Source organism: Gopherus evgoodei, chromosome 3, assembly GCF_007399415.2.
Source record: "Gopherus evgoodei ecotype Sinaloan lineage chromosome 3, rGopEvg1_v1.p, whole genome shotgun sequence".
NCBI classification, from domain to species: Eukaryota; Metazoa; Chordata; order Testudines; family Testudinidae; genus Gopherus; species Gopherus evgoodei.
Window position 1 is genome coordinate 140,654,111 of NC_044324.1, and position 24,159 is coordinate 140,678,269.

General features: G+C 40.9%; 1 protein-coding gene across 3 annotated transcripts in view; it reads left to right on the forward strand.

Moving 5' to 3' along the window:
- The window catches only part of FAM120B (family with sequence similarity 120B), a 125,926-nt gene that overhangs the window by 54,981 nt on the left and 46,786 nt on the right, over positions 1-24,159 (forward strand). For all 3 annotated transcript variants that reach the window (XM_030556826.1, XM_030556824.1, XM_030556825.1), the window contains exons 7-10: positions 10,602-10,808; positions 14,071-14,179; positions 15,553-15,693; positions 23,915-23,978. In XM_030556826.1, the coding sequence (XP_030412686.1) occupies positions 10,602-10,808; positions 14,071-14,179; positions 15,553-15,693; positions 23,915-23,978 (521 nt within the window). The remainder of the gene's footprint in view (positions 1-10,601; positions 10,809-14,070; positions 14,180-15,552; positions 15,694-23,914; positions 23,979-24,159) is intronic.

A 24,159-nucleotide genomic window follows, 5' to 3' on the forward strand; every position in this document is an offset into this window, starting at 1 on the left:
CCAACCTGCCAGTAAACCCAGTAAATAAACCTTCCTTAGCATATAAACACCAAACAGTTGGGCTGTTTACTGTTAAATATTTACTGGGAAGTATTAGGAACATTTAAGAACTGGTTTTTCTAGTTTTCTGTCCTACCAGATGCCTGCACAGGGACCTCATTCTCTTTTCAGTCACACTGCCTTTGCACCCACCTTGTCTAAGCAGGAAGAGCTTAGCTTAAGCTGTAGTCTTTTATCAGAACACACCATAAGCGTGTTTCCAAAATACTGGCTTTTTTCACTCAGCCAAGCCGAGGAAGCAGATGAAATATAACTATTTCAGCAATCTGTTGCATAAAGCTGATTGATGCCAACTAAAGTTACCACTTCGACTAGGCTGTGTCTACACTAAAATTTCCCACCATTGCTATCCCTAGTTCAGTTTTATCAGTGCTCCCACTGGTATAGACAAGGCTCCAGGCAGCCATTGGTGTTTAAAGTGCCATGGGCCAGATCCTCAGATGGTCATTCCATTGACTTCCATGGAGTTACATCAGTTTTTGTCAGTTAAGGACCTGGCCATAGGTCATCAGACTGTGCTCAGACCAGCTTTACATGTCATGGTACTGTTCTGTTGGCCGCCAGAGTCTTGTCTGCTTCTGTTGCGGAGCGGATGCAATGGAAACAACAGTAGGATATCTTAACCAAAAATAAATAAATAAAATAAACAACCTTGTGTAGGTAAGGCTGTAAATACTCAGATCTGAAGTTCCCTTATGCCATCTTTATCTCCGTTACCAAGTGATTTTCAATTTGCAGTAAAAAAATTTTCAGGTGGAGGGTGGCTACTTGGCTCTATCATACCTGTCTACATGGAATTTCAGCCCTGGGTTCCCAACCAGTATTGTAACACAGCACTGATGTAACCCCCTGGTATAGATAGGGCAAACCACCATACACACCATTGTAGCTTATCTCTGCTTGAAAACAAGGCAAGTTGCTCCGCTACAGGTATTGGTTATTTCAGCTATGCCAGTCTACACTAGGGATTTGCGCTGATGGAAACTAAGATGAATTCCAAGTACAAATAAAGCCTCTGTCAGGGGAAGATTAACTTCATATTGACACTCATAAAATTTGTTCTCTGTGGTGTTTTCCAGTGTTGAGACTTTAACTATAGTAAGGGTTGTCTCTTTGGTATCGGTTGGTAGAGTTTGTTTATCTGTACTTTAAACACGATTTGTGTTTATCCCTCCCAGCAATTTCCATGAAGAGCAAAACTAAGTTTTGCTTTTCTTTAATGCAAGTTTTAAGATATGATCTACTTCACTGTATTTGTTGCCTGAGGATATTCTCAGTATAATTAAATATAGAATGACATATTAGAGATGGGCTGGAAACATAGAATATGAGGTAATTTTTCATGAGTGGCAAAATAAAACAGAAACTCTAGTACAGTGGTTTTCAGTCTTGTTTCATTTATGGACCTCTCAAAAATTTTGAATAGAGGTTCAGACCCCTTCAGAAATCTTGCACATAGTCTGTGGATCCCTAGGGGTCCGCAGACCACAGGTTGAAAATCACTGTTCTAATAGTCTACTGGTCAAGCACAGATTAATCTAAAAGAACTAGTTTGTTTAGAGAAGTGATAGCTTCAGATTCTGATCACCATCATTTGGTTTGAGTTCCAGCAGTTTAAGTTACTTGGATCAGATTTCATTTGTTTTAATTACTGCTCTTGCATTGATTGATTTAATCAGGAATTAGCAAGTACTAACTTGTCCTGGAATCTGTTTGAATGATGTCTTTTGTTGAATTTTCTTTTGTATATAGACAGAAGCATGCTGCTTTATGGGCGATGCTTTCAAGTCTGTTAAAAATATGAATAAAAGCTACAGACTATTCTGGTAATTTTGTAATCTCTTGTTTATTTAAGTGTATATTTCATTTAAAAAATAGTGTATAGGCAACATGTGGCCTATACCCTACCAAGCCAAGAGGAAGAAAACACAAGATAAGGAAAAGATAAATGCACAGAATCAAATACTAGACCTCTGCTTGTTTCAGTGTAGAAAGTAAACCAGAATTTATTTTTATACCACCATGATGAGTATAGTATAAACCTGAATAGAATAAAATGTTAAAATCCCATTAAAGTAGCCAATCAGCATGCACAATTATGTAATACTAATATGTATGCAGTGAAGTTCTGTTAAACAGTTAATTAAGTCAGGTAAATGAGTGTAAAATAATTAATATTTCCATATCTTCTTGGTCTCAGCCAGGACTCTTTCCAACCTCACTTGTGTGATCATACATGCATCCACATTGTGCATGTTCTAACGCTTGTGTGTGCAGATTTTAGCATTTTTAAAGTGCAAGGGCATGTGTTAGAATTTGCATCAACAGAACCCATTAAAGTAAATGCATTTTGTGAGTTCATATTCTATAACTTCTATGCACACACAGAGTACAGTTTTTGAAGTGCATGGGCAAGAATTTGCACCTGCAGAATATGGTTGCGTATGTCCTTGTAAGAAGAAACTGAGAGCTGAAAATCTGGCCCCAAAAATGTAAAGCCATGTTTGCATCCTCAAAATCTGAACAAGAAAATATTGACCACCATCTAAAAACTACTTTTAACTTGGCTGGATGAATACATTGCTATGTCTGCACTAAATTTAATAAACTAATTCTGTTTTGCTTCCTTAATTGAGTTGATCTAGACATGTCAATCACGTATGGATGAATTTCCCTACACTGTGACTATTTTTTCTGAGCTAGAACTCGAAAAGTAATGAGCTCCACATTGATCAGCAGATTTCTGTCCCCTCCCCCAGACAATCTCATTATCAGTAGTTACTTCTGTGACACTAGCACTTGGTTCAGGAATTCAATAGGCTGATACAGTTTGAATTGGAAGTATACATTCCAAATCAAAGACTCTTCCCTCCTCCCCAAACAAATTGGGCAAATCAGCCAAAAAATCTTTAGAATAACTTCAGAAAGATTTACCATCTATAGCTGTCGTCCCACAACCTGCTCAATCTGAGCACCCCTGCTCCTATGCAGATCCCAGTGCCGAAGTTAGTGGTGCTCCAGATGGACACAGGTATCTGCCCACACTAACAATTTGCAGGATCAAGGCTTATGTCTGTAGATCAGACCAAATGAGTGTTCTATCTTATTGATTCTGAGTATCATAATATTTTCATATCTCTTTTTAAAGTTAGATTATATATACAGCATGATTTGGAATAGGCCTTCTAAGAGCAGTGACAACAACCTCAATTACAGTGATAAAAAAAGTGAATGAACTCTAAGTTAACTTTTAAATCTTCAATTAATGTTGATAAATTGGGAAAATAATCTTTTCCCCAAAATGTTATGGGGTGGGAAGCTGCTGTTGGTAAGCGCAGTGACAAGAGTACAGCACAAGCAGCTGGGGCAGGAGGAGCAGTTCTCACACATTTCCCCTGTCCTTCCTACAAATGTTATCGGTGGTATACGCAGCAGCAGAATCCTAGTACTCTATCTCACATCATGCATGGGAGTCCTGTGTTTATAAAAATAATAAAAAAGGACAAATGCAATTTCCAATTAGAAGTAATCTGTAGGGTGTAATGCCCTTAAAGGCAAGCCTGTCTTTTCTTCTGGAATTTTCCATTTATCCTCGTTGTGACATCTTTGCATTGCTGACACCAAGCAGCTGTGAATATCCCCATGGGTTTGCCATGTGTGTCGACTCATTGCAGGCTCACTGTGCTTTCATTTTATTTGTTAGTTTCCAGACATGGGAAAAAAAACTCTACTCTTGAGTGACTGCATTTTCTGCTTATTAAAATAAAGAACTCACTGTGTTAACTGTAGTCCTCATTCTTGTCAATGTTGATTTCCATTAGTAATTTTAAAAAATGCCCCGAACAATTATTTTTAACATGCAAGAAAGGTGCTGGATTGACATCCTTTGAGAGTGAAGTCCTCTACCTTTAAAACAGGTCCACCAGCATCAACAGCAGCATGAACTTCCTTTAACCTTTCCAACAGCTGTCTGAGCCATGGTGAGGACAAGGTCGTTCTCTCATTAATAGATTCCAAGGTCAGGAGGGACCATTGTGATAATCTAGTCTGACGTCTTGTATAACATAAGCCATAGAACTTCACCAAAATAATTTCTAGAGCAGATCTGTTAGAAAAATGTCCAATCTTGATTTTAAAATTGCTGGTGATGGATAATCCACCAACTCCCTTGGTAAGTTGTTCCAGCAATTAATTACTTTCACTGTTAAAAATGTATGCCTTATTTCCAGTTTAAATTTGCCTAACTTCAGCTTCCATCCACTGTATGATGTTATAGCTATACTGAAGAGCCCATTATTAAATATTTGTTTTGCATATAGTACGTATAGACTGTAATCAAATCACCTCTTAACCCTCTCTTTTTGCTAAGCTAAATAGATTGAGCTAATTAAGTCTATCACTCTAAGACATGTTTTCTAATCCTTTAATCATTCTCATGGCTTTGTTTGACACTTTCCAATTTATCAACATCCTTCTTGAATTTTGGCACCCGAACTGGACACAGTATTCCAGCAGCGGTCACAGCAGTGCCAAATACAAAGGTAAAATAACCTCTCTACTCCTACTTGAGATTCATCTGTTTGTGTATCCAAAGATTGCATTAACCCTTTTGGCCACAGACTCACGCTGGGAACACATGTCCAGCTGATTATCCACCAGACCCCCAAATCTTTTTCAGTCCCTACTTCCCAGGATAGAGTCTCCCAGCGTATGAGTATGGCCTGCTTTCTTTGTTCCTACATACATACATTTACTTGTATCCATATTAAAACACGTATGATTTGCTTGAGCCCATCTTGTGAAGCAGTGCAGATTGCTTTGTATCAATTATCTGTCCTCTTTGCTGTTAACCACTCCTCCAATTTTGTGTCATTTGCAAACTTGATACTTGTGCAGTCCTTAGTGTCTCTTTGAGCCTGTCAACACTGCTATCAGTAATGATGATTGTTCTCTGTTCCCAAACTGCTGACACGTCTCTTTACTTGTTGTCCTCTATGTACAGTGACATGCAAGATTTATACTATTGAAAAATACATTTAAAACCGAAGGGTTTTTTTCCTGACAGAATCTGTAGGTCTGCTTTCTACCTTGACTATGAGATCCAAACTCTTCGTTATTAGTTATTAAGCTTTTAAATATTGAAAGCCAATCTGTAGTTTTATCAAATAGGTAATATTGCAGCACTATTAATTCAGGGATCTCAAATCATTTTGAAGATACTGATTCTCACAACATCCTTCTGAGAAGGATGGGTAGTATTTGTACTAGGAGCCAACAAACAAAGCTGAAAACAGAGGGGTTTGGGTGGAGAACTGTTGGAGGAGAAGGGAGCAAGCCCCTGTTCCTTAGGGACAGTGAACAGGAGCTTAGGAGGGAAGGCTGTGACAGCTACAGAGGCAGCAGTGGTAGAGACCTGAGGAATGGAAGAGACAATGAAGATGACTGCATGCGGAAGCTGCAGGATGCACATTATCCTGGAGAGGATGCCTAACAGGTACTTCCTTTGTCTGAAGTGTCACCTGAGAGATATGATGGAAGAGAAGATCCAAGGTTTGGAGAGGCAGCTACAAATTACGGTTGAGTTATGAAGGGGATTTGAGTGGATGATAGCAGGGGAGGAGAGAGGAAGCTGAAGGGAAACCTCAAGACTTGCAGAAACATGACTTAAAGTAATTCCAAGTTTCTGTCACATTCATATCCTTGAGTTCTTCAGTTCAGTCACTTCCCTAATTCCCTTAATTTCTTAAAGTTTGACCTTTTGAAGTTAAGGACTTCAGTTGCAGGCCTATTTTTGTTTATCCTTTCATTATTTTAAACTGAATTAACTCATGATCACTCAAGCCAAGGTTGTCCTCTGCAAGCAGATATTCTATGAGGTCCTTGCTGTTTACCAATATTAAATCTAAAATGACATCACCTCTTGCTGGTTTGGTGACTATTTGGTAAAGAAATTTATTGGCTATCACATCCAGAAATATCTGGGCTCTACCATTATTAGTTGTCTTCCAATCTGTAGCTAGGAAACGAAAGTCCACCACAAATCACACAATTCCCAGTAATATTTATTTCATTAAAATATTCAAAAGAGGTGTTTGGCTGTTTGCAGATCAGACTGGGGGAGTCTGCAAGCAGACTCCAAACACTATCCCAGTGGAGCCTTTGTAACCTTTCGTCCCAGAAGTGATTTTGACTGAAACAGATTTCCTTGTATCCATTCCATCACTTCTAATTTGCAGTCAACCTTGTCATTAATATACAGTGCTACTCCACTACCTTTACCTTTATTTCTGTCTTTCCTGAAAGCAAATACCATTAAATATCTGTATTTCAATCATGACTACTATTCCACCATGTTTCTGTTATCCCTATAATATCTGGTTTCACTTCCTACACCAGTAATTCTAGTGCCTCCCTTTTGTTCCCCAGGTACCTTACACTGTTATACAAAGATCTTTCATTCTACTTGGCTTTGCCCAGATTCCTCACCCAATTAGGTACTATCATTTTACTGCCATTATCACATACCTGACTGTGTCATTAGTTTTGGCACTACCTTTCCTCTTGATATCCATTCTTCTATCCTCTGTTGTTTCTTTTTCCATTGTTGTATCTTCTCTTACTTGATTTTCCTCCCACTTAATGTTAGAATCAGGCCTGGAGATTACAAGAGAATCTCCTCACCATCTCCCTTGAATTCCTAGTTTAAAGTTCTTTCAATCAGTTGTACCATCCTCCATCTCAGCAGTCTATTTCCCTACCCACTAAGGTGGAGTCCATCCCGTGACAACAGTGCTCTGTCTGTGAATGCCTCCCAAAGCTCTACTTATAGCGCTATATCCTGACCCAGCTGTTTATCACTATAAGCTTGTGTCACCTTCACTCTCCTCCTGTAGAGAGGTATAGAATCCCACTGAAGATCATCTGCGTTTACAATCTGTGCAGAAACAATCTGAAGCCTACTTCCCAAGGAAGGGGGGGGGGGGGAATTGTAGGGAAAGTATACAAAGCAAAATGAATGAACAAGCATCTCAAACAGGTTATTAAGAGAAAGGAGAAGGCCTTAAAGGCATGGAAAAAGAGATGGATCATTAAGGAATGCTACCCCTTTGAGGTCAGAAGGTGTAGGGAAAAAGTGAGAATTGCCAAAAGCCGAGCAGAGTTGGATCTTCCAAAGGAAATTGAAACTAACGGTAAAAAGTTATTTAGCCATATAAATAAAAAGAAAACAGAGAAAGAAGTGGGACCGCTAAGCATTGAGGATGGATGGAGATTAAAGATAATCTAGGTTTGGCCCGACATGTAAATGAATGCTTTGTCTCAGTTTAGACTTGAAATTAGATGAAGGTTTCTAGCCATCAGAGGAGTGAAGTTCTGGAACAGCCTTCCAAGGGGAGTAGTAGGGGCAAAAAACCTAATTTATTTTTAAGTCCGAGCTTGATAAATTTACGGAGGGGATGGTATGATGAGATTGCCTACTATGGCATATGGCCTATCAGTCACTTAGCAAATCTATCCAATGGCCAGAGATGGGACAGTAACTGGGGAGGGCTCTGAGTTTCCCAGGTGTCTGGCTGGTGGGTCTTGCCCACGTGCTCAGGATCTAACTGATTTCCATATTTGGGGACAAGAAGGAATTTTTCCTCAGGTCAGATTGGCAGAGGTCCTAGGGGTTTTTCGCCTTCCTCTGCAGCATAAGACATTGGTCACTTGCTGATTTGAACGTGAATAAATGGTAGATTCTGTGTAATGTAAAGTTTTTAAATCAAGATTTGAGGACTTCAGTAACTCAGCCAGAGGTTAGGGGTCTATTACAGGATTGGGTAGGTGAGGTTCTGTGGCCTGCAATGTACAGGTCAGACTAGACGATCATGCTGGTCTCTTCTGACCTTAAAGTCCCTGAGTCTATCTACCCTAATCACTAGATTTAGATTATAAGCATTTTGGGGCAAGGACTGTCTTTTAGTTATCCACAATGGGGTCTTGGTCCATGACTGCGGTAATGCAAATAACTAATAATAGTAATTATTATTATTAATTAATGATTCCCTGCTTCTGGTGTAATAAATACATTATGAACATTTACTTAGTCTTCAGGTTAGTGAACTTCTCATTTTATTCTCCTCTCCATTTTTGTAAAACAGATAAAATAGGAGGGTTGGATTAGGAAGGGAAAAGATGAGTTCTCTGAGAGCAATGGATGTGAGTGAATCGCACCAGAAAAACAATAAGTATGCTGCAGGTACCCCATTTTAGTTCAGAAAATGAGTAAATGAAAATCTCAGATGTAAAATCCTCATATAATAAAAATCACATTTAATATAGGATATTTTCTTATTACTAAGATTGTAAACTGCTGGTTTAAAGTGAGAACCATGGACACGTATTGAAGGCTATTTTTATTGTGCTTTGTGAAAATTTTTATCATCTACAATTACATTTCTGAACATTAGTACTGGGAAGTCTTCTAGGGAAGATGACATTTCAGAATCTGTCTGAAATATACTGTATCTTTTTTTTTTTTTTTTGCATTAATCTAAAATTAATAGAACAACTGTGAAGGGCATATGTCATTATGAATTTTGGTAATGTTATTGTAGTTGGTTGCAGTATAGTGTATTACAATGTTAGCCTTTGGGATTCGGCTAATTTGGTTCAATATTCCCATTCTGTTTATAACTCAGTTCTAGGAACTAGATTTATGCTCACATTTGCCTCTTGTAATACAAAAATAATCATATTTGAGAGCTTTTAAAAGCTTATTGGAGGATGATAGAATTCTGGGAGGTTCCCCCAGCAGGAATTACGTTGACCCCGGAGGGAGACCTGAAGATTCCCATCAGTGTTTTTCCTTTGTTTGTACTCCCTCTTACTAAATCTTATTTCATAATCACAAATCAAGCAAGTTTCATTTTGAAGATGATAAGGTACATCACATTAAGTACAATTATATATAATTCAAAAAAATTACAAGGAGCTATACTCATTTCCTTGGAATGTCACTGAGACAACTTTAGTTCTAAATGATCCAGGTTTGTATGTTTTTTTTTCTCTTAATCTTGATTATGGGATTAGAATGGGGTAAACTTCTATTTAATCTAATTGAATTACACAACATTCTTCAGTTTAGTGAATAATAATAGGGATTACTTAGAAATCTTTCGCTCTAGGGAGCTAGATATATTATGTTCCTTATACTTTACTGTGTATTGATCCTTTGGATGAGACCTTAAAATCTGAGGCCTGGTTTGCTCCAAGTGACCAGTAAAGAGTCCATGCCTCTTTGGTTTTGCTGTGCTGTCCCTTATCAAAAATCGAATGCACTTCAGTGTTCTGTATACTATTATCTTCACTCTGTAGGTACTTTTCAGAAGTGCTTATGTACATAGTTTCTGAATCTCTTTGGGATCCTTCAAGATGTAAGCTGCTGTTGTTATTAGTAATAATGGCTGAGATTCTGTGTTGCACCTTAAGCAGAGAACTCGCAGCCCTGTGGAATAGAGGATAGACAAAGGAGGCTTTAAGCCACCTTTCTGCTCTCCCAAATATGGGCTACTCTCAGAGCCAGTGCAGCCCCTGATGTAACTTATGCAGCTGAGGCACTTGCTTTAAGTCATGGCAACCTCCATGGTCTGTTTTATCAATGGTGGCATTGCCAAGAATGAAGCCCTCCTGCCCCTGGCAGACTCCTGTGCCAGGGTCTGTGGAAGTGGCATTACTCAGAAGGCAGCCTCAACCTGCTCATGCAATGCCTACATCAGGGGAATTGTCTCCTTGCTGGCTCCAGAGCTTTTATGGCTTTTGTACTCTGGCACAGCAGCCGGTTAAATCCCTTGCCTGGCTGCAAGGTTTTAGGTTCATTTTGTATTTTTTAGATGATGTCACTGCCATTCCAGTATTTCTTCTGAAGAAATCCACATTGAAGAGAAATTATTTGACCTTTGGACTGCTGGCAGAGGAAGTCTTACAGTGTTTAACATATTTCTACAGTTTGAACACAATTAACCCTGCTCCTTCAAATCTTATAGCTTGTATGGTCTCCATCAAGTGTGGTAACATTTCTCATTTGACCCAGTTATGAAAAGTCTATGAATCAATTAATCATTTCAGTTAAAGTTTTAAATTACACTAAAAGAATCCCTATAAGGAACTGCTAATATTTAAGGAGTATTGTAAAGATTATAATTAACTTTACTCATTTCTTTGGTCTTTCACTGAGCCCATTTTTAGTTTTAAGTGTATCAATTTTTTAAACTTGAGTGCGTTATTGAACTCTTATTTCTTGTAAACAAATTTCACAAATTCCTTCACTTCAGTGAATTAAAACCACAATATACGAATAAACATGATGATGCTACGAAGCTCTTTTGTACCTGTGGGGGTAGAGGACAGCAATATCAGAGTTCCCTTGGCCTAAGGTCATCATCAAGAATCATTCTTATTGTTTGGTTTACCAGTGTGCTTGGTATAGTTTGTGTTACGATGGAATCATCACTCAGAAGTTCACTTAGATCCTCTAGCATCTGTGTTTTTAATTTCAACAGCTTGCCCAGGTTGATTCCAGAGCTGTACAGCTTGGTTCTCTCTTCATTCGTGGTCTTACAACTTTGATTATGGCCAATAGTGCCTGTGGCTTTCCAATGAATATGGATGATTTGATGCCCTGGAAGGTGTTTGATGGAAAGCTTTTTCAAGAGAAATATCAGCAGTCACACAGAGGGAGTTCTTTGGAGGAGCTCTTGGAGGGCAATGTGAGTATATACACATCCCTTTCGAAAGTCATACATTCTTACTTGAAAAACTGTACCCATCAATATTTTTTATTTTAAGATGGAGGCTTTCATTGGTCTCATTTCATCCTTTTCCCCTCCCCGCCCTTCCCCAGCTGACCTCTTCTGCCTGTGGCCCCCATACAAGTAAAATTAATGTTGAGGCTATTGGGGAGGTTACAGTTTTACTTTTATTATTGCTCATCTGTTTAAAAAATGAGAATTACAAAATGTGTTGCAGTTTCTGATATTAAAGTGTTTCTGAGAACTTCTGCCATAAAGATTTCAGAGGAATTCATAAAGGTTCCTTAATAAAGATATTAGAGAAATTATTTTAGTGCTTTTTCAGTTTGCTTACTTAGTACATTTGACAGCATTTTGTGTATAGTCAGTTTAACTGTTTTTCCTTTTGTAGCCAGTTAGGCCCCAATCCTGGAACTGATTATGTGGGTGGACCCCTCCTGTCTTAAGCATGATCCCATACAGGTGTAGGGATTTTACCAAGCTGAGTCAGTTGCAGGATTGGTCTACACAGCCTTATCCAAATTGGCCATTGAAGTCCTGTTGTTTGCGTGCACCTTTCCCACAGCAACAGGAGAGATTAAAAAAATACATTTATATTTTTCCTATTTAATTTAAAACCACAAAACATTGGCAGGTCGCAGACCGGTGGTGGACTTAACTAACATATCTACAGTAGGTTTTTAAAAAAAAAAGACACCTTTTATTGTAGTCTAAACATTCGCTAAGTGAACAGTTCTGTTGTGAAAAAATAGTCAATCTAGACTCTTGAATATTTAGAGTAGTTTGAATATCTTTTTCTTTTTTTAGTTATGCTTCATATATGGCAGAGAGAGCTCCCAGACTAATAAAATAGTTTTCCAACTTTTCATTTTGAAAGGCAAGGATTCGGACGCATTCCCTAGAGATGCCAGTTTAGCTGTGGACATTGGCAACCCAACAAACTTATGTGATTGATTGTTGCTGCTGTTATGTTAGTTTTATAGATACAATTAGTACTTATTTCCTGGCACAGCTTGATGTAGTGCTGGGAGCCAAGATCTTTCAGTATTTATTTCTTAGCAGTCTTCCCATAAGCATCATAAATCTGATCTACTGAGAACTACAGCATTGCATTCAGAAAATTACTCTATGGTGATATTCCGCTATTGAAAAGGTGAAAAAATTGCTCCTTTCTTCATAAGCACTTTCTGAGCTGCCTCTCCCAAAAATGCATGGGGAGGATTTTAGCATTAATGGGATCTATCCATAGAAATTTGCCAGCATAGATAGAAAAATAAAGCTACAAATTGTAAACAAAATTGTATCAATAATCAAGTTTGTCAACTTAGGCCATTGCTACACTTACAGTTCTGCAGCGCTGGTAGTTACAGCTGTGTTCGTACAGCTGTGTAGGGCCAGCGCTGCAGTGTGGCCACACTGACAGCTAGCAGCGCTGCAGTGTGGCCACATTTGCAACATTTGCAGCGCTGTTGGGAGTGGTGCATTGTGGGCAGCTATCCCAGCATTCAAGTGGCTGCAACGTGCTTTTCAAAAGAGGGGGGTGGGGTGGAATGTGACAGGGAGCGTGGAGGAGACAGACTGGATTTTTGGAGTTGACACTGTTCTCAGCTCCCTGCCTTGCAAGTTCTAAGGACTGGAAGACACACAGTGCCTACCTTCAATCATTTTAAAAGTTCTGACTCCCTTCCCCCACTCCTCTCTCATTCACTAAATGCAAATTATGTACTCCTAAATACCCGTCAGACCAGATAAGCAACTGCTCAACACGGACTCCCCCCTCCCCCTCTGCCGTGTGAGCGTGCTGTTTCTCTCTTCAAGCAAACAACTGTGAACATTCCAAAGTAATTCTCCTGCCTGCCTCCGCTCCCTCAGCAAACAGGAGCTGTGTTTGTTTTTTAAATAAGCAGTTTGGCTGAACTCCGAGCCCTCCCTTTCTTCCGGTTTGTTGTGGACAGGAATTCTGGGATACCTCCTTATACCCCGGAGGTCAATAAAAGCGCTGGTGGGGTCCACACTTGCTGACCAGCGCTGGATCACCAGCGCTGGAATCGCTACACCCGAGGCTCGACCGGGTGTACAGCCAGCGCTGCAACCAGGGAGTTGCAGCTCTGGCCGTGCTTTGCAAGTGTGGCCACATCCTAAGTTGCAGCGCTGTAACCCCCTCACCAGTGCTGCAACTCTCTAGTGTAGCCATGGCCTTAGAAACTTTGGTTGGAAAATTCACTGAAGCTTTGGGTGAGTTGAACACCACCAGGAGATAGTTAAACCTCTCTAGTTAGTCAGTGGCCATATTGTCAGCCTTTCAACCTTATCAAGTAGCCATTTGAGTTTCCTCTTAGTGAAGGAATTGTTGTCCCAATGAAAATCAGTTCTGGTTTGTGAGAATCGGCAGACTAGCTTGTAGGCAGAGAATCCCCACCCTTGCACTCTCTCCTAACCTCTACCAGCATTCCAAAATTTTTAAAAAATGGGTAAGTTATTAGGACCTGATCATGTCAAGGTAATTAGTGTCTGCAAATTCCATTTGAATCAGTGGAAGTTCAGGAAATGCAGCACCTTGCTGTATTGGGACCTTAGTTAAATGACTTATATTTGTCCTCTGGACAACTGGACTTTTCCATCAAAACAGGATTCCATAGGATCAAAACAAATTAAGTCTTTTGGCTTATATTTCTCCTTTTTTTTTTTAGTCTGGGTTATATTCTATCAATCAACAAATGTTTAAAATATGGCTGAAGATATTCTGCCAAGTGTTTCTTGGGGTGTATGAAGTAAAATGCACAGACTTGATTCTCACTGATTCAGTTTCCATCACTGTAATAAACACAGGCATCTATGCATCATTCCTTATCAAGTTGTCTTAGCCATCGTTGCCTAAGGTAATGGTTAGGTAAGTCTAGTCAGGCCTGTCTGCAGAGGCAAGACAGTGTAATAGAGAGCAAAGGAAGCAAAGCAATTTACAGAGATGAGTGGAGCAAGAAAAGCAAACTTTATCAAGAAAAGGGGGGAAACAAATATCTTCCTCCGCCCCCCCCCAAGAATCCTCTTTCATTATGGAATATTTTTAGCTTGCTTTGGTTCGTGAAGAAGACAGACCAAAAGATACTATGAGGCAGGACTTTGATTGCTTTTGATTGCTATTTAGGTGTTATAGTGGTGCTACTCTTGAAAAGAGAAAAAAGACCTACCAAAGTCATTGATTTAAGCCCACTGTCTGCAGGGATCTTTGCACATGCAGTTCCAGAATCTGAAGTCATTCATTTGCAAGGCTTGTGTGGTAAAGAAAAGAACAATTCAGAGCAGACAACGAGGGAATGGATTTATCACAGGTTGGCATCATGTTAATTTTACCAGTAAAGCTGCTGTATTGATGATATTTGTTACCTTTCAACAATTCCCCCAGGCAATTTGTCAATTAAGTAAATCCTGGGAGAACTTGCTGACACTAACTGAAGGAAGAATTTGAGTCAAAGCTTCTTGATTTTAGAAATTTTCATGATTTCCCAAACTTAGGTGAAATAATATTTCCATCCAGCTACACAGCTAATAAAATGTATGTATGCAGTAAATACAATAATGATTACTGTCAGAATAATGACTGTTCTTGTACTTACTGACTAAAGCTATTTTGGTTCTGTAGCAATTAGATGACTCAGGATTTCCCTTTCTGCTTTTCAGGAAGTGTTCTTCAGGGTTAACAGCATTGAAGGGTTTTGAACACACATTTATATTTTTTCACAGCTCAGTCTGTGAATGCTGATGCTTCAAAATACTTTGTAATTATTCTCAATTTAAAGCTTGAATCAGCACCAGTTCTAATGACAATTGATGCATTTTAAAAAACTGTTACTGCGCAATTACTTAGCCTTTGTGCCTATTTGTTGATGAAATGCAGATAATAGAAATGGGCATGGTTCTCTTGATTTTATATGTTATCCACACAACAAGAGGAAAGATTTAATCAAGTCTCAGGCATTTGATCATATTTATACACAAATGTAAAAAGAATCCTTTCTTTCCCTCCCCACCCTTTGTTTTGTGTTGTTTATGTAAGTGGATGGAAGCTTCTTGATAACCTTGATAAGTGTATGGAGTCTTAAGATATATGTCATGTCCTCTGTACTGGGTGCTTTGGGTTTTTTATTGGTACATCTCTTTTTTCCATTGCCACATTGTTTGGCGTTTGGGGGTACATGCTTTTCAAAGACCTGATACTGGATATGCAAAAAAGGATGCATGAAAATGGATTAAGGTGTCCCTATAAGATTCTCTTATCAGTGGCTCATCAAACCACATTAGCACCTACCATGACTTGTTGGATTCATGTTTAACTGTTTCCAGTATGATTTAAAGGCTCCACTGTGGACAAAGATTTTTTTTAGACATAGCTGTGTTAACCAGAACTGTGCTATTAACTACCACCATAACAGAGTTTCAGCATGGTTTCTAAACACTCTTGTACGGCTTGTAACTATGATGAGTGTGGATAGAAATTGAGCTAAGAGCACATGAACAGAACCATAGTTAATTATGTTAACTGTGAGAGGGAGGGTACTAACTAGTTTGGAGAAATTAAAATCACACATGAATATTGTGGCACTTCTCTTATAAAATGTTATTTCCAAAAAATGCAGAATAATTTATCTTTTGTTCATAAAATTGTGTATATAATCAATATCAACTGATAAATATTTTTCTTTAGAAATGCAAGAAGGAGGAAGGGAATGTAGCTTCCAGCAAGCACACACAACTTCTTTTGTTCCACCGTATCATAGTCGGAACAGGGGATTCCAGTGGAGAGGTCCTCAATCTTACTTTTATGGGTCTGAGGCCCAACCTTCAGGTAAAAAATCAATATAAAAATAAATAGAATTGGCCCTGCTAAAGGTATATGACTGTGTCCGTGCCTAAATTTACATCATGTATTTGTACATTATGGTTATGATCCTGCACCCATAGTAATAAATGGCAAAACTCCACTGCATCAGTGAGATTTGTGTATTAGTATTAGCTGAAGCTAAACCTACAAGTTACATATAGAATTTCGTTATGACCCAGTGTTTTCACTCATTTGTAACTTTTGGAAAAATTCTTCTGTGGGGCTGAAAATTCTCATATTTGGTCTCAGTTGAATTGTTTTAGAAAGTTTTAGTAATTTTCAATTTCCACAATAGCATAGATGTGTCTAGCTTGTGCCTTTAGTTTCAAATCCTAACTCATACCACAATTGAGAAGCCCTTGACCACATGCGTAACGTTAAGATTTAAAGGCAAGCTGTGCTCTTTCTTGGTAAGAGTTGACCATAAATCACTCACCAGCATCACCTGTTGATTGAACACAAGAGGCATTTAAAAGAAGCTACAGTCAATGCCCCTGGTAGGAAACAGGTTGTGGTGACAGTGCAAGAAGGAGGGAAAAAGTTGTCGGGTCAGGAGGCATCTGTGTGGAGTTTGGAGAAACCAAGCATAGGAAGAAGGAAAATCATGCAAAACAGACTAAATATTTTCTTCGGGCTGCAGTATAGCAATGTAAGCCTGAGTTTCTTCCACATTTTTCGTTTTGCTTTCTAAAGAAGTTTGGTAAAGTGATTGGTAAAAAAACAAAACAAAACCACATTTAAATGCATTTGGTCTCCTGTGGGCACATGATAGATAATGTGATACCTATTATTAAACCCACAAACAAAATGGTTTGGCATGGCCTATATAGGTGAGGCCAAAATATAAGACCTTGCTGAGTAACTTGGTTATAAGCAGAATCAAAACTGACCCCCCTGTCTTAATGATTCTGTTCTAGGAGGGTCCAGCCACACAGGGATCTTATTGCAAAATGTATTCTATAGTAACAGCACTGGGTCATGTAAAGCATGATGAAGTAGCATTATTAAAACCCAGTTTGGCCTTTTCTACAGAGGTGAAACCAAACCATGTTATAACACTCTCAAGAGACTATTGTAACATGATTCTCCAATGTGATCAAATTTCCTATGTATATGTAAAATAGGTTTACTAGAGAAATGAGTGAGGGATTCCGTGGAAAAAATAGTGTGAGATCATGTAAATAAAGACTCAAAATGCATGCTCAAAAGTGAGGTGTGGGAGCAGAATTAAGGTTGCCTATTTCCTAATTTTTCAGTTTGCAAATTGATAATGTTCTTTTAGCTGTGTGTGTGTGTGTGTGTGTGTGTGTGTGTGTGTGTGTGTGTGTGTGTGTGTGTGTGTGTGTGTGTGTGTGTGTAAAGTCAGTTTAAAAAAAAAACTGCAGACAACAAAAATTCCATCATGTGGCATCATATAGACACCCACATGGGTCATCAGCAGAGTCAGAACCTTTAGTCCCACCACTCACACCTTTGCCTCTTGAGCTAATGGCATATCTGATAGCAAGAATCATAGAATATCAGGGTTGGAAGGAACCTCAGGAGGTCATCTAACTCAACCCCCTGCTCAAAGCAGAACCAGTTCCCAACTAAATCATCCCAGCCCAGACTTTATCAAGCCTGACCTTAAAAACCTCTAAGGAAGGAGATTCACCACCTCCCTAGGTAACCCATTCCAGTGCTTCACCACCCTCCTAGTGAAAAAGTTTTTCCTAATATCCAACCTAAACCTCCCCCACAGCAACTTGAGACCAATACTCCTTGTTCTGTCATCTGGTACCACTGAGAACAGTCTAGATCCATCCTCCTTGGAACCTGCTTTCAGGTAGTTGAAAGCAGTTGTCAAATCCCCCCTCAGTCTCCTCTTCTGCAGACTAAATAATCCCAGTTCCCTCAGCCACTCCTCATAAATCATGTGTTCCAGCCCCCTAATCATTTTTGTTGCCCTCTGCTGGATTCTTTCCAATTTTTCCACATCCTTCTTGTAGTGAGGGGCCCAAAGCTGGACACAGTACTCCAGATGAGGCCTCACCAATGCTGAATAGAGGGGAAAGATCACATCCCTCGATCTGCTGGCAATACTCCTACTTATACAGCCCAAAATGCTGTTAGCCTTTTTGGCAACAAGGGCACACTGTTAACTCATATCCAGCTTCTGGTCCACTGTAACCCCTAGGTCCTTTTCTGCAGAACTGCTGCCTAGCCACTCATTGCCTAGTCTGTATTGTATGAGATTCTTCCATCCTAAGTGCAGGACTCTGCACATGTCCTTGTTGAACCTCATCAGATTTCTTTTGGCCCAATCCTCTAATTTGTCTACGTCCCTCTGTATCCTATCCCTACCCTCCAGCATATCTACCACTCCTCTCAGTTTAGTGTCATCTGCAAACTTGCTGAGGGTGCAATCCACGCCATCCTGCAGATCATTAATGAAGATATTGAACAAAACCGGCCCAGGACCAACCTTGGGGCATTCGGCTTGATGCCGGCTGCCAACTAGACCTCGAGCTGTTAATCACTACCCATTGAGCCCAACAATCTAGCCAGTTTTCTATCCACCTTATAGTCCATTCATCCAATCCATACTTTTTTAACTTCCTGGCAAGAATACTGTGGGAGACCATATCAAAAGCTTTGCTAAAGTCAAAGTATATCACGTCTCGCTGCTTTCCCCATATCCACAGAGCTGGTTATCTCGTCATAGAAGGCAATCAGGTTGGTCAGGCATGACTTGTCCTTGGTGAATCCATGCTGACTGTTCCTGATCACTTTCCTCTCCTCTAAGTGCTTCAAAATTAATTCCTTGAGGACCTGCTTCATGATTTTTCCAGGGACTGAGGTGAGGCTGACTGGTCTGCAGTTCCCCAATCCTCCTCCTTCCCTTTTTTAAAGAGCAGGTTGTCATCCTCTGTGTGGAACAGCACTAGAGGGATGAGATATACATTTTGCCAGTGGGTTTCACAGATATTTGCCGACAGCAGAGAAATGGTGGGAGTCAAGAAAGTTGGGTGCCATTCCAGGCTCTGGAGGGAGGGAAGAGTGTTCCTGTTCCTTCCCCATCCAGGCTTCTTGTCCCATTCCCCTTACCTACCCAGTCCCAGTCCTCGGGCTTCTTTTCCCTGTCTTTTTGCCTTGCCAGTTCTAGTCTTCCTCTCCAAACTCGCTATCTGAGTCAGAATCTCCCTCTCACTTCCAGTCTTTCCTCCTCCCCACACCCAGTTTCAGTCTCCTTGCCCAATCAATCCTAATCTCCCTTCCCCTGATATTCCTAGCCTTTCCTCCCAGCCTTCTAGCTAAAACAGTCAGAGTTCTCACCCTTACATGCCCCCAAGTCCCAGGCTCACCAGACTCCTTATCTCAGTCTACTCCTGTCCATCCCTCCATCTGATTTTTGTCTACTCTGCGTTTGAATAATCATCTGCAGTCCCTCTCCATGCTGTCTGGGTGGCAACAGGGGCGTGACTGTTAGAACAGGAGAGACAGACTCCCTGCTATCAGTTCTAGTACCCCACTCCTGGCCCACGGCAGCCATTACAGGGAAAGTCAAGCTTTGCCCCTGCAGTCCTAGGCTGGAGGAAGCATGCTTAGTTGCTCTGTGGGGATGGCACATGCATGGTATGGTCAACCTTAATTCAGCTCCCTTGTGTGTATGCATTATAGTACAGTCTTTAATTACATAATCACATTAGAAATTAGAGATGGAGGAAGTAGCTTTTTCCATACAACCCTTGTGCATGGAACACCCATTTATAGCTAATACACTATCATTGTCTCTTCATTCACACCCTCCTTCGAAGACCCATTTCTGCCTACAGTAAGTAAATAAAGTTCTTAAGCATAGCATAGAAGTGCCTCATAAACTTTAATCTCAAAACACCCCTGTGTTATCCCACCTATAAAATGAACTAAGACACAGGGAGACTAAGTGGCTTGTCCAGGGTTACACAGGGAGTCTGTAATGGAGCATGGATTTGAACCCAGGTCTCCCAAAGGCACAGGCTAGTGGTCAAACCAGAGCACCAGCACCATCTTTCCTCTATATCAGGGGTTGGCAACCTTTCAGGAGTGGTGTGCCAAGTCTTCATTTATTCACTCTAATTTAAGGTTTCATGTGCCAGTAATACATTTTAATGTTTTTAGAAGGTCTCTTTCTATAAGTCTATAATATATAACTAAACTATTGCATGTAAAGTAAATAAGGTTTTTAAAATGTTTAGGAAGCTTCATTTAAAATTAAATTAAAATGCAGAGCCCCCTGGACCGGTGGCCATGACTCAGGCAGTGTGAGTGCCGCTGAAAATCAGCTTGTGCACTGCCTTCGGCACTCGTGCCATAAGTTGCCTACCACTGTTCTATACAATACCTATTGAATCCATTCAGTCTCTCTTCCTACACGTAGGGGTTTTCCCTGAAGTACATGTTCTATTATATTGTCCAGTCTAGTTTTAAATCCCGTATTTGCAGATTTGTGTTGGCTATACAGTTATACAATAAGTGTAATTCAGGTGCTAAAATTGCAGCTCACAGGATATGTCTACACAGCAAGTAAACATCCGCAGCTCCATGGATGTTTCATCGCTGTGTAGACTTCTGTGCCTGCACTGGAGCCTGAGCTCTGGGACCCTCCCATCTCAAAGGGTCCTAGAGCTTGGGCTCCAGTCCCAGCCCAAAGGCTACGCAGCAATGAAACAGCCCCAAAGCCTGAGCCCCACGAGCCATAGGTACAGACTTCTTCTGGCACTGGTGGGTGCTCGACCCTCCTCTGTCCCTGGCGTCGCCCCGACTCCACCCCTGCCCCACCCCCATTCCAACACCTTCCCCAAAATCCCCGCCCCAGCCCCACCTCTTCCTCACCTCCTCCCTTGACTGTGCCATGTTCCCACTCCTCCTTCCTCCCTCCCCCATCCTGGAGCTTATTATGCCATGAAACAGCTGTTTTGCGGCAGCAAGCACTGGGAGGTAGACGGAGAAGCAGGGACACGGAGCAGTCAGGGGAGGAGGCAGAGGCGGGGAGGGGAGCTTGGCTGCCAATGGGTACAGCGCACCCACTAATTTTTCCCCGTGGATGCCCCAGCCTCAGAGAACCCACGGAGTCAGCATCTATGTCACAGGCCTGAGTCAGCAGGCATGGACCAGTGGTTGGTGTCTAATTGCTGTGTAGACATACCCATAGAGTCCTAAACTGAAGGTAGCTAACTGCCCTCCTCTTGAATTTAGAGATGTAGCTAATGGAGACTATGGGTCCCAGCAAGCAATGCACCATCCTGATCTGAGAGCAATCACTCCATTTAAGAGAGAATGTTGCATGATGGTAGTAATAGTCTCAGTGGATCACACCTCCATACTAAACTCAGCCACAAGCTACTCTGTTTTTCACATATTTGGTGTGAGCTGCAGGCTCCCAAGGTGTACACAAAGCAGTATTTAGTTGAACAAATCTTGGACACCCTAGGTCTCCATCTACTCTGGGTTGGGAATTGTGCTACTTGTATTGTTTTGTTGTTGTTGAGTTTACTGTTTAAAAAACACACAGTTTAAAACTGAAGCTGTTGCTAAATTTGCTTTAAAGATAGTTTGACCCCATTTAACTAAGTTAGCCTAAACCAGTTTAGGTAACAGAGTTTCCTACTCCATGTAGACAGAGCCACATGGCATATTTCCAAACAAAACTTCATTAATTGTTAAGATTGCAAATGTGATTCAAAACAGGACACACTGTACCTTTCTGCACATCACTAAAAATACACAAAACACTGAGAACTATAGAAATCACAAGCGAAGGATACGTAAACAGTTCTGTCACTAACCTCGGTACTCTTACTAATAAACAGAAAAATTCTCATTGATCAGTATGCAAACCACTATTCAAACAACCTTAATTCTATTCCTGTGCAAAACACAGTTAACAAAATCTAAATCAAACATATCCATCCATTACTCAACTCTTTCATAACAGCATATAAAATCTTCAGTATCTTCCTTTTATTCATACAGGGGTTATACACAGTCTGACCGTTTATGCATTCACAACAGCTTTCTGTCTTATTTGTGTCTGGCTCTGGCTATACAATTTTATTATGCATAGTGACTCTTGCACTGGTACTGGGAAGCTTGTCTAAAGAAACAGAAAAGGCCATTGCCTCAGTGAGCCAAAGATGTGGGAAAGGGAATTGAGAGTAGAGCTGGGCAACATTTTTTTCCTCAGTCGTTTATTCACTGAAAAATGCAGTTTCAGGTCAAGCAAAGGAGTTCTTTGCAAATTTGTGTCAAGTTCATCAAATAGTTTTGACCTAGCCTAAACCATCAAAACTGTTTGTTAATGTTGAAAAATTTTGCTGTGACAGTCGGACATTTTGACAAAAGCAAGCCAAGGATCACAAAATGAGGAAGTGTCCACTTCCCTCATAAGCTTTATCCCAGTGGTTATTAACCAGCACTCACCTGGGATGTGGGAGACCCAGGTACAGTTTCCCCCCTCTGCCTGCTGTGGAGAAGGAATTTGAACTTGGGTCTTTCCTCATTGTATGAGAGTGTGCTAGCCACTGGGCTATGGGATATTCTGGCATGGACCTTTCTTATTCTCTTGAAGCTCTTCCACTTTTTATAAATAATTAAGTAGTCTTTGGAGCAGGGACTTGAACTTGGGTCTGCCACATCCTAGGTGAATAACTGAATTGCCACTTTGAATGGCAGTGAATCATCATTGAGCCAGGGAAAGCGAGTGAGAATGAGTCTATAGCCTGGTAGTTAAGACACTCACGTGTGCAAACTCAACAAATCACATTCCAGAACATGCAACAGCTGTACTGCAGGGCCTTAGTTTATAGCATGATTTTGTAAAATGTTTTATGACATAGTTAGATCTTGTCAACACTAGCCAAGGCCACCATCATGGTAATGTCTTGCTCACAAGAATTGTTTAAACATTCTTCAGGCTAACACAGTTTGAACTGTAGTGACAACGAGATCTGATTGTACTTCATTACTGAAGTAAGGGCTGGTCTTCACACAGTTTTTATACTGTTTTGCCTATATAGTTTAAGTAGTACAATCAGGGCCGGTGCAACCATTTAGGCAAACTAGGTGGCTGCCTAGGGCGCCTAGTGGTTGGAGATGCCTAAAAGTCCCCTCCGGCGAGGAGGTGGAGTGGAGGTGACCTGGATGGGGGGGGACGCGCGGGGAGGGTTGCCCGCAGTAACGGGTGTGCACAGGGGAACAGCTCCCCGCCCCAGCTTACCTCCACTCTGCCTCCTCCACTGAGCACACAGCCCAGCTCTAAGTCTCCTCCAATCAGCTCCGCAAGCCTGGGCGGGGAGGAGAATTAGAGCAGCACCGGCATGCTCAGTGGAGGAGGAGGAGCTGAGGTGAGCTGGGGCAGGCTACCCAGGCAGGGTTCACTGCCGTGGCGGGGGTGGGGGAGAGGGGGGAAGTCTCCCCAGGCAAGGTTAGCTGCCGTGGTGGGGGGGGGGAAAGTCTCCCTGGGTGGGGTTAGTTGCCGTGGGGGGATGTGGGGGGGAGAGGGGTTATCTGTTGTGGTGGGGGGGGGCGGTAGCTGCTGTGGGGCGGCTCCCCGGGTCAGATGTTGAGTTATCTGCTGTGGCGGGGGTGGGGTTAGCTGGGTAGGGGGGTGCAAGGTGGAAGTTTTGCCTAGGGCGCAAAACTTCCTTGCACCGGCCCTGAGTACAATCACCTACAGTTGGTGCAGTTGTACTGACATAAAGGTGCTTATTTATGTCAGTGTTACTCACATTTAGGATAAAATTGAGATGTAGATTAAAGGAATAGATAAGTCCTAAGTATCACATTGTCCTTTCCTTAACTGGTACAACCTAGTCTGCGGACCATACTGTATGTCCGTCTACAGTTCCAAGTAATTGGCTGTATTAGTATTAAAAGTGAAGATTTATGCAGATAGCTAGCATAGTGTCTTTAAGAAGAGCAAGTCCACCATTAACTTTAGCCACCTAAATTTAAAAAATGTTGTCCTTCACTGAATACCAACTGAACTATTTTGAAATGGATGTAGAATAAGAAATAGTGAAGAGTTGTGGCAGTAACAGAGGGGAAAATGTTCTTTTTTCAAAATACACCTCAGTGGGTTGTTTCTTAAATACTGTCATCAGAAAGTTATTTTCCTGCTTGAATGTTAAGAGGAAAATATTTTATTTCCCCTTTCACACTCCAGGTAGAGGACATCGAGACCAGAGGAGACATCGAGGCCAGAGGAGAAGGTTCCAGCTTGCTCCCCGGTAAATAATAGAACTACGGTGACTGCAGAAGGTCTACAATGGGTTTGAATGAGAAGATAATATTCCTCCATAGATAGTATCTTTTCCTCCAAAAGCAAAGATTCAAGGGGCTTTACAGAGTGGCTGAGCACCTGCAGCTTCCAATGATTTCACCTGAAGCTGTGAGTACTCAGCCCATTAT